Source organism: Erithacus rubecula (genome assembly GCF_903797595.1).
Source record: "Erithacus rubecula genome assembly, chromosome: Z".
Taxonomy (NCBI): Eukaryota; Metazoa; Chordata; class Aves; order Passeriformes; family Muscicapidae; genus Erithacus; species Erithacus rubecula.
The window spans coordinates 12,980,120-12,996,167 of NC_136661.1; the positions used below are offsets into that span (position 1 = coordinate 12,980,120).

General features: G+C 37.6%; 1 protein-coding gene across 1 annotated transcript in view; it reads right to left on the reverse strand.

Moving 5' to 3' along the window:
- Positions 1 to 7,102: 7,102 nt before the first annotated feature.
- The window catches only part of CWC27 (CWC27 spliceosome associated cyclophilin), a 94,780-nt gene continuing 85,834 nt past the window's right edge, over positions 7,103 to 16,048 (reverse strand). The window contains exon 14 of the mRNA XM_079330503.1: positions 7,103 to 7,515. Within this exon, the coding sequence (XP_079186629.1) occupies positions 7,353 to 7,515 (163 nt within the window). The 3' untranslated portion in view covers positions 7,103 to 7,352. The remainder of the gene's footprint in view (positions 7,516 to 16,048) is intronic.

Sequence of the window (16,048 nt, forward strand, 5' to 3'; positions counted from 1 at the left end):
TACAAAGATATAGTACTTTTCCAGTTTTTCCTCAGCCCTTGGGGTCTCCTCTTGTGCTTCTGTTCTTCCAAATCTTAATTACACTTTTCTAATGAGTCTGACGCACTGAGATTTTTTGGGTGCCAGCTGATTTGCACATGCTGTGATGTTCTGGTGCATATGGTAGAGCTCATATAGTGTGGACTTTTTAATCTTAATGATTTCCACAATGATTTTAGTCGGCAACAACAAGGAGTTTCAGCCCCTAAAAAATTAGACTGACAGAAAAACTTATAAATTGACTAGAAATAAGGTTGGTGAATGAAAATCTGTCTCTAAGAACTGAGCTTTAGAAGAAAGAAACATGCTTGTTTTACTCTAATTGCCTTCAGTAACACTTGGTGCTGGTACTAATTACTTTGGCTTTGAAGACTGTATTGTCTTCACCTTAGTATTTTTAAAGATTTTTATTTGAATTCTGTCATTACTCTCCTGTCCATTCTGAGACTGCAGCTGAGAATGGGCTGTTCTGTCTGCTTGTGAAGTCATATGTCTGTGTTACAAAGTCCCTTTTGAAAAATATCTTTTTTGTATTTTTAATATCCAGGTAGCTACTGAATTCACATCTATTTCTCACTTGTGTATTCATATTTCTGGTTAAGCTCAGGAATTCCAAAAATAATATCAGAGAGGAAAACTCAGAAGCTCACTGCTTTTGTGGCTTTTTTCAATGAGGCCAGTTTTAGTCCATGTTGCCAATGATCAGTCTGTACACTTTAGTTCTATATTGTATACTTAAGCTGTGTGTGCAACAAATGATGTTTTCTTAGCCTCTCCATATAGCCTATTAAACAGTGGTTGGAATACTTCCATCTGTAAAGCAAAACCTTTGGCATAAATAATATTGTCATTTGGACAGGCTAGACATACTTTTGCAAAGTGACCTTGTAAAAATATTGTCTGAGGTATGACTGAGCTTAAATTATATGACAGTGAGGTAGTATATTTTGGTCTTTTTGGTATATGAGGTCTCATCTTGTAGCAGTGAAACCACCTGAAATTAAACAAGAAACAAGAAAGTAATGTGCATCAGATTTAGAAGCTGAAGAAAGCTGGGAGAAGTTTTTTTTTTTAATTTTTTTTTTTTAATTATTTGCAAACTTTTATGTAAATTCTTTGTTTGGCAAAGACAACCATTGCTTACTGTGGTTTTCCTCTCTGATGATTTTTGTCTTTGTAAAATAAAATAATATGAAACACTGTGAGGAAAATCTTTTCACTACATTACAAATGTAAGTAAATCTGGAATAGTTGGGTCAGAATTATTTTTTCCTCCCCCATTTACAGCCCTTTCAAATGCTATTTTGTTTTTATTTGGGATAACTTGATATTTTGGGTGCCCTAGATAAAAACATCTTGCACAAGATGCACAATGTGCATATTTCTGTTTCCCCTCAAGGGTCAATCATCTTAAAACTGTCTTCCTAATCCACAGGGCAGGGTTAGGTATTATAGTTAATGACCCCATTTACCAGCTCATGCCCCTGGATCCTTATCCATATGTTCATACTTACTATAGCATCTTGCCAAGTCTACTCGAACACTCAGGACCAACTCATGCTCTGACATTTTAAATAATTCATGTGTTTAATGTGTAAATTCTTTGGTTTGTGTACTCTGTAAATGTAAGGGAGAGCATACTGTGGCTGTAATGGAAATCTTTTTTTAAAATGACTGACCACATACTGGCAGTTATTTTCTGCTGTTCCAGAGAAATGACTTTTTAGATGGAAGGATGCAATATATCATTACACAGGTCAGACCATGCTTCCCAAGACTGTAGAGTCTCTTTTCAAGCAGGTGAAGGAAGTACCCTTTGAATGCAATGCTGCATTAAAATCTGTTTGACTCAGAAGTTACTTCTGAAGAAGAACATATGTGATTTTGGAACCAATTTTCAATAGTGGCTTAAAAAATGTGATCTTCCAGACTGTGTTCAATATAAAGAGGTTCAGCTTTCAATGCTTTATTGTTGCCAAATAAAGCTGCCAAAACCAAAGGCTATCCTAGGGCTATTCTGTAACTGTGCCCTTTTACTACTACAAACAAATCACAAAGAGCAAGTGTGCAGCTTAAACAACCTTACGAATATTGGACTGGACCTTCAACTGTGTAATACCCATTGACATAGAAATATGACCATCATATCATGGTTTGTTCCAAAGCCAGTGCATTTCATAAATTAGAAATAGGAACCATAGTAAAAGCTGTTCATATCAGGATTTTTTTTCTCTTCCACATGATCATCTAGGTTATGAAGTCTGGATTTCCTACCTACCTTCTCTATAATGAATTTTTTTCAATTAGCTTTGATGAATCAGTCTTAAAAATGCAATCTTTTTTCTGATGTGTTGAGGTTTAGTTTTTTGGTTTTTTTTCTCAGAAGGTGCTGTCTTGTTGTCTGTAATCTTCTTTCATGTTTGTAAATACAGAATTTTTAAGGCAGGGTCCTTGTGTTTTTTTTAAAAAAGTGCTTTCAGAGTGGAAGATTATTAGTAGCAAACAATTTTGGTTTTAAAAAAGGCCTTAATACTTTTTTTCCCAAAAAAGTAGCTTTCAGGATTTTGTACTGTTTTGGAGTAATACCAGACAACAATTGTAGTTTACAATGAGCAGATCTTCATTCTGTGTCCAGATTTGGTACAATGCTATTTTGGTATGTGTTTCAGGAATAATAATTTAAAAAAAAGTTTAAATATAAATTTAAAATCTACTCTCTGAAGTTCATGGCTTCATGTTTTTGTAGTATGTACTGGATCTACATAGGCATATAATAAAATAAAATGCAGCTCCAGCTTTTGTATGTGACTTGACTGGCAGTTTACAGATTTTTCCAGCTCAGCACCAGGAAGCCAGGAGACATACAGAGGAGAGGACAATGGGGCAGAGGCTAGATATAAATGCAAAAGCTATCAGAAAGTTGAGGAGGGGGAGGACATAAATTCTTTCTCTGGCCCTTCATAATGGAGGCTGACAGGGAAGGCATGATGATGAGAGAAGTGGGGATGAAATCTGTGGAGGCAGAAACCAATTCTTACGTGTCTGTGTGAGATTCACAAGAAAGACCTGCACAAGTGTGCAGAAGCTTTTTAAACATACTCTTCTAATCTGTGACTTATAGATGAAACTTGTGAGCAGATTCTTAAAAAATCAAAATAAGTGAAAAATCAAATGGAAAACCCCATCCGTGATGGATACTGAAGTGAAATCCTGCCAAGAAAAAATACTGTGAAAATGAATCCAGAGGACTATTTTGTTGTGACAGCAGCTGATGTGCACAGGCCTCTGGCAGGCTGAGTGCCACTTGCCTTGGGTGCCTTGCAGACCAGAACTTACTCACCAGAGAGCCCCTCTGTGGGTACAAGGTATCTGTCAGATTGCATGAGGAATCTGTGACTATCAAGTTGGAACGTGGCACATCTGCCCAGGATAACCCAAAGGGAATCACCTTATGGCACTTGACTGCGAAGTAGCAAACTTCTGGCGCTTGCTATGCTAGTAGAGCAGGAATGTGCTATCAAGGGATGATCAGATACATTAAAAAACTTTTCAGTTTACATTCTCTATGCTGTACGTATGTCATCAGGAACTTTATAAATATAGCCACTATATGATCAGATCATTCTTCATTACAGTGAAAGATGTAAGCAAACACTACATCTTTTACTGAGAATACACAGGTAAGAAGTCCCCATATCTTCTAACAGCCCAAGTATGTCATCATTTAAGTAATGACAGATGCAGATGTCCCTGCCAGAATGAGGCAGAGTCTGGAGCTATCCTTTCTGTCTGAAGCTAGTTTTTATGTTGCCAAAACATAATTGTGTCTTTTGCAAACTTGATGTCCTCTAGACGAAAGCAGACAGCATTGCTGTGTAGTTATTTTAACCATTATAGTTCAGACACTCTTCTGCTGGGGAAAGGAGACAGCATGGGAAAAATCTCTTCCCAAACCTGCTCAGGCTGGAAGCCAGCAGCTCAGGGAAAGCTACGTAATGTGGCATTGCAGACTACACCCCTAGCAGCCTCGGCATAGTGGCTATTTGACAGAAATAAACCAGGCTCTGTTGTACTTCAGGGTTTTTTTAGCTCCAAAGTAAAAAGGGCACATTGTACTCGCTATTGGCATCACTGACAGCCCTCAAGAGGGAAGCCTTCAAGCTCTTCTCGAGGATCTTGCTATTACCAGATGTGGCCTAGAAGGACCTTATCTACTAAAAATCCAGCTGGTTTGGAAATGAAATTGTTGATTTTATTAACATAATGGTATCTGCAAGGACGAAAAGCTCTTCCCTCACCCCTTCTTTTTAGTTAGGAAAGCCACATTCCCTCTTAGAAAATTAACAGCTCCAATAATGCTTAGAATAAAAGAAAGACAGGGATGACTGGAGGGACAATGTCACACAACATTTGTCAACACTGGCCCACTGTGTTGGTAGCAAAGCTGATGTATTGAATTTGCTGGTTAGCTGCCACTAAATATTGGTAGGCCTTTGGTAGATCTAATTTTGAGATAGATTTTAAACACTGACTCGTCTACAGGAATTACTACAAATCAGCATTGTGGTTTGCATCTTCGAGTTGTGCAATCTGTGCTCATAATCAGCATTTTTAGGAAACAGAACTTCACAAGCAGCTGTTAAGACACTGTTTTTGTATTGGTAGTGCATAGACAAATGTTCCTAGCTGTATGTTACAACTATGTAGAGATTATGCTCATGTTTATACGACAGGTGAGGTGGTGGCCATAAGGGTGGAACATGGGACATGCTTAATAAAGATTTAAGAAAATATAATCAGTCAAAAATCGCATTACCATAGAACAAATTCTTTCTTCAGCCACAAAACCAATTGTTTCTTCAGTTTTCAGCCACTAACCTAGCTCGATATGACTGTTTCACAGAGAGGGAGACACCTGCCCACAGTGTATTCCCCACTCAATTTTCAGTATGGACAAATAAAAGGTGTAACTCTGAGCACACACATTGCGCAGTCTATAAAGAACACTGAATGCTATACCACTCAACACTTCAACTAATAACAGCAATGGCAGATGATAACCGAAATAGGTTTGAGTTAAAATGATTCTGCTAACCTGGTTATATGGGAAACAGGCAGGATTGTTACTGGCAGATTGGGAGTTACCTGTGACACTGCAAACTACTTGTTTCAGACTTCCCCACAGACTTCCTTTTGTGAGGTTCTTACTCTTTGGTGTTGACTTTACCTGAGAATGTACTTTGGACCATAAGCTTTTCTTAACTTTGCTCCAAACATCTCCTCAATGAAATACAGAACTACTTCTGCTCCAGTGAAATGAATAAAATTTAGACAACTTAGCCCATTTCTAAGTGACTATCAGTTGACTAGCTGTTTATGGCAGGCTTACCAAGAAAATGTCAACACAGTTAGTCTCTTGTTCTTGTCAGGCTACCACTCCTGTGTATGCAAGGTCCAGACTTTTCAAACCTCTTCCAACTGAACAGAGTCCTAATCCCCAAGTTAAGTTTCCTCTTTGGGCTTCTCTAGCACTTAAAACAGGGAATCATCTAACACAGCTTACTCAGAGCTGTTGCAGGTAGTTGGCAAAAATATTCAGCTTAGAAGAGAGCTAGTCAACTTATCCATTTATTGACTCGTGCATCCTACTTTAGTTTTATGAAAAATACGTAATTTGAGCATTTTTTAATTCCGGGGCAGTAACAGCCCTGGAATTGATGCTCAAGGTTATTTTCAGATCTAGCCCTCACTTTTCCCCATGTTCACAACAGACCCTTTCCTCCCTCCCATCTCCTCCAGAATGGGGGTTTGATATGCTCATTTTTTATAATGTCTGATTTAAAATTTTCTTCATAAAGCAATGAATAGAGGTAACAGCATGTGACATCAAACGTTCTCCACTTTGCCAGCAGGAGCCCAACAGAAATGACTTAATGATTTAAAAGCTTTGATTCACTAGTTTGTGAATGGCAATGTTAAGGAATGTAACCCCTCTTAACTTCTTTACACCATGGCACAGCATAATTCACTCAGTCTAAGAGGAGGATAATGACAGCTTTATACAGGATCTCACTTCACACCTCCAAGTTTTCTCCTTATCTCAAAGGTTGCGCTGTGCATTAAAGCAATAGTCTGTATTAATCTAACCTCTGGCATTTGGGCCATATTAACCCACCAATGCAGGTTTATGTATCTCACACCTCAAACCCTATCAAGAAATTTGGCAGTGGCAGCTTGATAAGGACACCATACCTTATGAACTTGTTCTAAAAACAACATCAGCAAAAGCACTGCTCTGGTGGCACTTTCTAATGACCTTGTTCACTCTTCTTTAACTATTGGCCATTTGGGTAGCTCATGTTCCTTGCCAGCAGAACTGCTGTAAAGAAGAAGCAATGAAAATTCCTGTTTATCTGTAAAAATATTAACACCCAGGGTTGTAAAATATGAGGGAAACCTATAAACTGGGAGCTTGAGCTGTTTAATTTTAGATGCTAGAATACCTGTTAAAAGCACTTGTTTTTAATGAGACTGACCACATTTTCCTTTGTTTCTCTACTGGACTGATTAACCAACCAATCTTTATTAAGTGCTACTTTACAGTGAAAATTCACCAAAGGGATCTTTCTGGTATTGCAACTCATGGTTCAAGCAACCATTACAGCATGTCCAGATTATTTTTTTTTATTCATGTGGTATGGATAGTGAACACATCTAAAACCCTAGCTTCCCAAGATGGGATCTGTACTGGAATGTGGATTTCAAAAGATTCTCAGAATAAACTTGGCCTGTTTCAAGAAAGCTGTAACCATTCTAAAAAGTATTTAATCATCTGAATTCTGCATCAGGGTGGCTCAGGCAGGCAAAGTTTACATGTCTTTTAAAGAACAATGAAAATAATTAAAATTACAGTTTCATAAAATCTGTAATCCTGCAGATGGGGTTTCCATTTCCATCTTCTAACCTAACACTCACTTAGACAAATTCTCATTCATTATGTTGAAAATTTTTGAATTACATATTTTGATTAAAGATTCTACTGGAATTAAAGCATAGACAAAAATCAAGTCAGCTGTTTTATTAAATACATCATTCTAAAAATCTTTAGAGAGGTTGGATAACAAATGCACTGAGAGCACTTGACCACAAAACTTAAGAAACAAGTGACAGCCCTGCTTCAAAACTGCACAACAGGTTCTTGAGAGATTCCTTTTCACACTTGTCCAGTGGTATTTTTAGGATCAGCTTACAAAAGAGCCAGTGCTTTATTGCAGTCACTTTCCAAAGCAGCACTGGCTAACTTTACACTCCTTTTATCTCCTTTCCTTTTTTTCTCTCATTATCTTCTTGCTTTCTTCTCTTCTCCTCTTAGTTACAGGATTCCGTGGATCATAGATCTCAAAAGTGTCTTCATCCTGCATGCTTGCATCTTTCACCTTTCTGCTTCTGTCTTCAAACTGAAGGACATGTGACATCCTACAACAAACAAAAAAACAACAACTCCAACTCAGTGAAAGAATGGAAGCTACAATTTCTAATTAAGATATGCATGGCAAGATTTCTAATCTATTTCTGGGCATAGTTAAAAATAACAAGGTTTTTTCCTTGGTGTTTTTTTTTTTTTTTTTAAAGACCCTTATATTATAAGGTGATCATTCTGTAAAGACTCTTTTTGAAAAATACAGCTAAATACAGATACAGTTTTCTCTGGATTTTATTTCACATACTAAGCTCTCTTTTCTTGTCTTTTTTTATTTAGCATATCTTCCAAAATGTATGGCAAGTTTTTCCCAGGAACAGGGAATGCTTCTCAAGTTTTCCTATTAGTCATTTTAGACACCTTTCACCAGGGTGGAGGGTTTTACAAAAGTGGGGAAGAGTTTACGTGGAAAATACTTGAAGTAGGTACACAGAAGATCAAAAGAGGAGTACTTCATGTTTTGCTGCTCCACATTAACTTGGTTCAGATTGTGCTTTTTAATTCTCTGAATACCAGACTAAACAAATGCCATGTCCAATTCAATGTTTTTCCTACAGTTCATTAGAAGTTTCCCCCCACCATCATTAGATATTTCCTAATTTCAGCAAATTTCCAGTAGTCTGAAAACATCACCATTACACAGCGTTGAAGTGGTGCATGTGAACCTCAGGAGGTTCAACAAGGCCAAATACTAGATCTTACACCTGAGCCACTGCTGATACCAACACATGCTGGAAGAAGAAGTGATTGAAGCAGCTCTGCCAAAAGGAACTTATGGGTGCTGGTGGGTGAGAGGTTGGACATGCCCCAGCCATGGCACTGCCAGCCCAGAGAGCCAAACGTGTGCTGGGTGCATCCAGAGCAGAGTGGGCAGCAGGGCCAGGGGGATTCTGCCCCTCTGCTCTTCTGAGACCCCACCTGCAGTGCTGCACCAGCTCTGGGCTCCCAGCACAGGAAGGACATGGACCTGCTGGAGGGAGGAGGCCACCAAGATGATCAGAGGGATGGAGAACCTCTCCTGTGAGAACAGGCTGAAGGTTGGGACACAGCCTGGAGAAGAGAAGGCTCTCAGGAGATCTTATTGCACACTTTTAGTACACAACAGGACTTACTAGGACAGATGGTGGCAGATCCTTTAGCAGGGCCTATTATTATAGGACAAAGGGTAAAGGTTTTAAACCAAAAGAGCACAGATTCAGATGAGGTAAGAAAGACATTTTTTTAAGATGAGGGTGGTGAAAGACTTGAACAAGCTGCCCAGAGATGTGGCAAATTACTTTTTCAGGGCAAACTCATATATCTAGGCAAAAACCACACTTTACTTTTGGATTCGGTGTGATGAATTTCAAAAACATCTTTGACTTCCATGGGACAACTTAAGAACTATAAGTATATCAATCTTTATAGCACATCTTTGTTAACAGTCTTTGTGACAGAAAATCCAGGAAAAATTAGCAAGTTTCTAAAGGAAAAGTTTGTGGCCAATGAAATACTGCTTTATTGGTCTCTTGCAACATGTAAGACATTCTGAACTAAACAGTTTTCAAAGAGCTTTAGTGCAAATCTCCATACATAAAGAAAGGGAGGGAAAACCAGCTCAGTTACTGCAGATTACAGTATAGTACTATTAAATAAACCAGAAAAAAAAAATCAAATATATAGACCATACATGATCTACTTGAATGCTTTAGAAAATTCCTAAAATAAAATTGAGACTTTTCATCACAACTGATTCTTGACATATGTATTTCATAAATACTTAAAGAGTTGTTTCCAGTGTAAAAAAACTTAGGTAGTTTATAACCCTGTCCACACTACTAACACCCAAACTTTTTTTTTTTTTCAGTCATCTCTACAATTCAGAATAACATAATGTACCATCAGAGTGACTCATGGTTGCATATTTGTAGTTTAATTATAAAAACATTGTCTCACAGTGGAGGGACTGAAGTAATTTATTTTAGCTAACATGCTTTCTGCATTTGTCATATTCTTCTCAACTTATTAAAGATGAGTACACATATCAAATCCCTCTGTCCTAGTTCTGAATAAAGTACAGGCCTAAGAGATGGAGTCATTCCTTGGTGCATGGTTTTAAAGGGTGTTTATAGGAGTGTAAGTAGAAGTGTAGTCACACTTAGTCCTTTCATCAGCTCAGGTTTTCCAAAAATACGACAGCACAGGACATAATCTGCAGGATACAACTAATAGGAATTAAAATTAAATACATCTCTAATCCTTGGGGAGGCCATAGAGTGCCCCAAGCAGTTTGCAAATTAGATGCAGTAGATTCAGACTAAGCAATATTTACTTCTCCCCAAGAGCTGAAAGAAGTCATAGTCTCTGACTCTTATTCATAACTTTCCACTAAGACATTCCCAGCTGTGATTAAAAATAAGCCAATATTAAGAAACTTTTTGATATTCCCAGAATCAATTTTAGATGCAGCATCTTAGAGGTAAAGCAAAATAAACACAGACTGCAGTGGAGATTTTAAGAAATATTTTCCTTCTGTGAACTTAAGCTTATTTTAGCAAATCACACATCTTCCTAGGTAGATCTGTTCTGCATCTATATGAATGGTGAATCACAGTGAATACTGCTTTTCAAAAGTAAATAAATTTGGCTTTTTTATTATTTTTTATAAAGAACATAGGAAGCATTTAATAATTATTTCTGTATTAAACATTTGAATTTAAACTAATCTTACTCAGGTTCCTCCAACTGAAGTTTGCATTTGCATAGGTTTCCAAGTGCAGAGTTAGGGTGTAGTTCCACAAATACAAATTTCATAAGACTTTTCCTTGCTCAATTTATAGCTCTCTTCCCTTCTGCATGCTCCTGGGTTCAATGAGGAGCTGGCTGTCTAGCCATTTTCCTGCAGTCACTGTGCTGAAAGCAGTAACTTCATCTCTGCATCTCTGGCCTTCAGGAACCCACTAACTTGTGCTTATCAGATTGTTGACAGCTAATTTTATATAAGAGAGATATTTAATTTTGAAGTCCACTTTTTGTTCAAATTTTAAAGGATGAGAGGTAGTCAGTTCTAGCAAGCAAAACTCAAAAGAAAACAAATCCTCAATTTTGCAGCTTAAGTTTTTTTGCTAAAAAATTGTAAAATAAAATAGCTTGCCAAAACTGATGACTCTGGGTTTGAAGTACCTAGTTGTGCAAGTTGTTGTCTTTCCTTAATAGAAGACATAAATACAACATTATTTTCTTAACAGAAATCAATGAGCAATCTTTGCATGGATTTATTGCTGCCAAGGTTGATTTTTACCCTGACCAGATAACAGCATCCTACAGGTTGACCATGGTCCTGTCCATGTAATGGGAGAGATGCTGCTCTGCTTTTGTTTCCTTTCATGTTACTAAAGAACACTCATTAGCTGGCTCTCTATTGTATTCCAAAATTGGAATATCTTGAAACATTAGACTGAAATACATGAATTAATTTAAGGAAGTTTCAGAGACAGCACAGGATTTCAAAGGTACGTAGATACTCTTATGGCCTGGTGATATTCTCAGGTCAGCAAACAGATCAGGCTCTTTTGAACTACTCTATTCAGAGGTATTGTAAGAAAAGATATGATATACTGTAATCCCTCTGCTTTTGAGTTGTGTGAGCCATGCAGTGGATCTAAACCATATGCCAGCTGCTGACAAGTGGTAGTCATGTTAAGTGTAGCATAAAGAGAAGCCCTGCAGTCCAACAGTTTTGGCCTTTACAGAAACCCCTTTGGAGAAACTGAAGTGGCAATCAGAGAACAGAGTACTTTTGAATCTTTCAAGAGAAAGGAAGCATTATGCTTTTGCTCTACTGATGAAGCAGAAACCTCCAAGTACACTCATGCATCAGTGATTCTTTATACTAACTGAAATGAAAGTGCAAAGTTGTATAGCCCAAGAACACGCTTGTTTTTCAAACTCATTTAGCTGTTGTCTGCTACCACCTGCCTGCTTGCCCCCTTCAACTTTACTTGCACAGCTGGCCCTATAGAGCAAACCTCCTGGTGCCTGAAGTGAAACCTGGGACATTATCTTGCACTCAACTACATCAGCATTTTAAACAGGAAATCATCAACAAGTGTGAGCAAAAGGAACATCCTGCCAACTCTGCTTTCGGGGTAGCAGCTTCTGGCAGAGTAGCAGTAAATTCTTAAGCAGTTTTAGACAGGTGCCTGCACTTTGGAGGTACCTGCATAAAACACTACAATTGGTGCCATACTCCTTTTTTTTTGCACTAAATGCATTCAAAATAAATAAAGCAATTAAATCATGTTGCTACAAAGTGTTGAGTATCATAATTATGGCTGTGTTTTATGATAGTTATTCGTTCTTTCCATCAGGTTGCTTAAAATGAACATAGAAGGACTAAGTATCTGTGTTAAGAAATTCAGTGCTGCCTCTTTCTAAAAAAAATTGGACCAATGTGGGCCATAACTACTAGCAGTACTGTTTGTTTCTGAACTGAACAATGACTGCAAGTAACAGGCTTCCTATTTTTCTCAATTTCACAATGCATCCCATATTTAAAACAAAAACAATGATAGGTACTCAAACACTACTGCTTTCTGTAAATTATAGACTACTTGATGCTCATTTTCCTTCAAATACAGTAAATCTTGAAGTGTAAGCATCAACCATTAACATAGGAAACATTCTAGCACTTTCCTTCCATCATCTTCAAGATACCTATGCAATGGACAGAAAAGTAACTCAAGTGAACAGATGAGAAAACAGATGAGAATCCACAGATCAAAGCAAAGGAGATCTCTCTCCCAAAGAAAAAAAATTAAGCTACTCTGGAAGAATGAACTCGCTGACACTCTCCACTCCCAGTAGAGTAGTGGGTGGCACAGGAAGAAGAGAGACATTTGAGAAACACTGAGAAACAGTTAAGAGACTACAAAAAAAGAAAAATTGAGGAAAGACTAAAAACATATAAGAATGAGAAACAAAGAGAGAAACTTATCAAAATGCAAATCAAGTGAAGAAAATTGTCAAATGACAATTAAAAGTAAGCATAAATTTTGAATCAAGGCAAGAGAACAAGAGTACAAACAAGGCAAAAAGAATGTCAAGGCTATAAAACAAAGGGAATTTTGAAGGAGGAAATACATTACTAACATCTAGTCATTTTCCAGCTTTTTTTTGTTTTTTTTTAATTGAGATGCTACAAGCAAAATGAGCCTCTTGGATCAGGCTGCTGTCATTATTCCTTGCATAAATGTGTCCAAGAGCTTTACAAATAATTTCGTAAACACAATGCAGCAGGAGAGGAAGTATGTTTGTGTCTTTAATGAAATCTGCTATCCACTAGCACTAAGTGCTCTGTGTAATACAACTCTTGTAAGCAATGTCGTAGCTTCTGTTTGCCCTGTCTCACCATCCAGATTTGTGTTCCTTCTTGTGTAAAATAACCCATTATCCCTCTTTTCATGCACAGGAGTCTTGTAATCCAAGTTTCTCTCCCTTACAGATCATTAAAAGACAAACATTTTTTTGCCAAGTACTTGAAGTAGATTTTACTTCTTACAGCAATGAGGGTTGATATCCTAAGTAGCATGATAGACTCATCTCAAAGATGGATTCACCTCTCTAATTATTGCAGCTACTTCTGTCTAAAAAAAGATGTTTCAGAAAACAATTTCCTTGGGTATTGTTTCTCTCATTGATTCATACTACTAGAGCTGTGCTAACTTATCTACAAAAGCCTGTACCCCTCTGTAGCACTTAAATACCTCTGTAGGTATTTAAACCTTACACCATATCACACATTTCCACCACACCTAGCTTGCCAAACCAGGTATGATTTCACTTTAACTACATTTATAATCAGAGAACCATAGAAACACTGAAGTTAGGAAGGATCTTACGGATCAACAAATTTGACTGTTGATGCAGCACTGCCAAGCCCACTGAACAATGTCCTGAAGTGCCACATCTACATGCCTGGTGACTCAGCCACTTCCCTGGGTAACCTGTTCCTATGCCTTACAACCTTTGTGGTGAAAAGAATTTTCCCCAATATCCAATCTAAACCTCCCCTGGCATAACTTAAGGCTGCATGCTCTTGTCCTATCACTTGGTAACTGGGAAAAGAGATTGGCTCACACAATACTTTCTAGTAATAATTTCTGGCCATACGTTTCTGCTGTGATTGTTACCACTAAGATATTTCACTCTTTTTTTCAGTACTTGTTTTCATCATTCCACATTCCTTGTTTCTCTTTCCTCATCTCCCCTTCTAGTGATGGGATATCTCATCCCTTTTTTTAATGCTTTCATAACACCCTGTATTTTTTATGTTTATTGACATTTTAAAAGAAAAATAAAGTTTGCTATTCAGAGCTAGCAAAATCCAAATAATTAATTTTTCCACAGAAATTTTAAATGTTAAAAAAACGCTTAGAAAAGTAGTGAGAAAATAGTTATAAATACAGCTATGCACCATATTGCTGTCCACTTCAAACATTAAGTAATCACATCAGATACTTACTACATCAATAATAATACTCAAAAGCAATATTTTTTCAATCAGCGCTAATGATTATGATACAGATTTTACACAAAAAATTAAATTTTACTATTGTTATAAACACTACACGCTCTGCACTCTCCTGAGGTTAACTGCAAGACCCAAAAATCTATTAGCTTACAATATTTCATCTTTCAGCTGTTTGTGCTGGTTTTGGAAGAGGCAGAGTTAATTTTCTTCGCAGTGGCTGATGTGGGGCTGTGCTTTGGATTTATGCTGAACATAGGGTTGATAATATTGTGATGTTTTTGTTTGTTTTTTTTTTTATTATTGCTGGGCAAGGCTCACACAGAGCCAAGGTGTTTCCTGCTTCTCATACTGCCAGGTTTGTGAGGAAACTGAGGGTGCTTGGGAGGCTGAGAGCAGACACAGCCAGGACAGCGGACCCCAGCTGACCAAAGAGATATTCCAGACCTTGTGACATCAAGCTCAGTATACAAAGTGGAGGGAAGAGGAGGCAAGGGAGATATCTGGAGTGATGATGTTTGTCTTCCCAAGTTACTGACTTGTAGGATGGGGCCCTGATCTCCTGGAGATGGCTGAACACCTACTTGCCCAGGGAAAGTGGGGAATTAATTCCTTGTCTCACTCTGCTGGTGTGTGGGGCTTTTGCTCTCCCTGCTAAATTGAGTGTATCTCAACCCATGAGTTTTTCAGGTTTTACCCTTCTGATTCTCTCTTTGACCCTGCTGGTGGGGCAGTGAGCGAGCAGCTGTGTGGGACTTGGCTGGTGGCTGGGTTAAACCACAACAACAATGGAGGTATTACTGCTGCTCCTAAACAAAGCAAAAATGTTCCCAGTGTTAAGCAAGTAAAATTGATGAAACATTATACAAACTCAGCCTGTACACTCCTGTTAACTTTAACGAGTCCTTTGAATTTGTATATTACAGATACTGGAGGACTCTAAATTTGCTTAATCTCTTCAAAAAACCCAGAAAGTTCTGGGTTCTTTACAGACCAAGGAATTAATTGTTTATATTTTCTTTTTTTGTTGGCCTACAGCATAAAATGATGAGAACAGAAATTTCTAAAAATAATACTTTCTGAGATAGTTTATTTGAATGTAATATGCTTAGTTTCACCACAAAATAATCACTGCCAAAATTATAAAAAGAAAACGAGTAGTTTCACTAAACATGGGACGTCCAGCTTAAAAAGAACTCCAAAGATACCAGTTTTTGCAAAGCTAACAAAGTAACCTAATCTTGGTGAAGGTTAATGTAGTATTGGATCCTTGGATAGTTCAAGATAGTACCAAAAATCTTTTTCCTCTTGAAAGAACATTTAATTTTAAGTAACCTATCAGAAGGGGAAATCACCTTAACCATGAAAAAGCTCACCTTATTCAATGATTATCTGTGGGAAAATGTGATGAGTTCTCATAGTATCAAGAGAATTATGTAAAACTATGATGACTCACTTTTTCAAGCAATAAATATTTTTCTATATAAAACTCAGTTATCCTATCTTGCTTCTGTTATATAGCAATTAGTATATATAGCATATTTACACCAAATCCTTGACCTCTTCACAAAAATGTTAAGTAGTTTGATGCAAGAAGTGCATGGGTGCTTTAAATAGACATCTGCTCCTGGTAGAGTAGATCAGTATGGAAGACTAAAATGCAAATTCCAGATGTTGTTCCAGACACCACACCAGTACAGAAAAACTCTATACAGCATTTACACAAGGACATGGGAGCCACCATACCAGAATAGACCAGTGATCCATCCAGTCTAGCATCCTGTCTCTGGCAACAGCTTGTACAACATCTGATACTCTGAAGTCAGCTAGCAAATCACCTCCCCAAGTTAACACAAGCAGTCAGGCATTAACACAGGCATTATTGTATCACCACAGCACAGAGTTGAAGTGAAAAGAGAGCATTTCTAGCACAAAAATATTCAGATTTTCAAAACACTCAGATTTCTCTGGACACCCTCCCTTTTCTTTTACGCCTTCCTCTCTCATTCTGAATATATCCA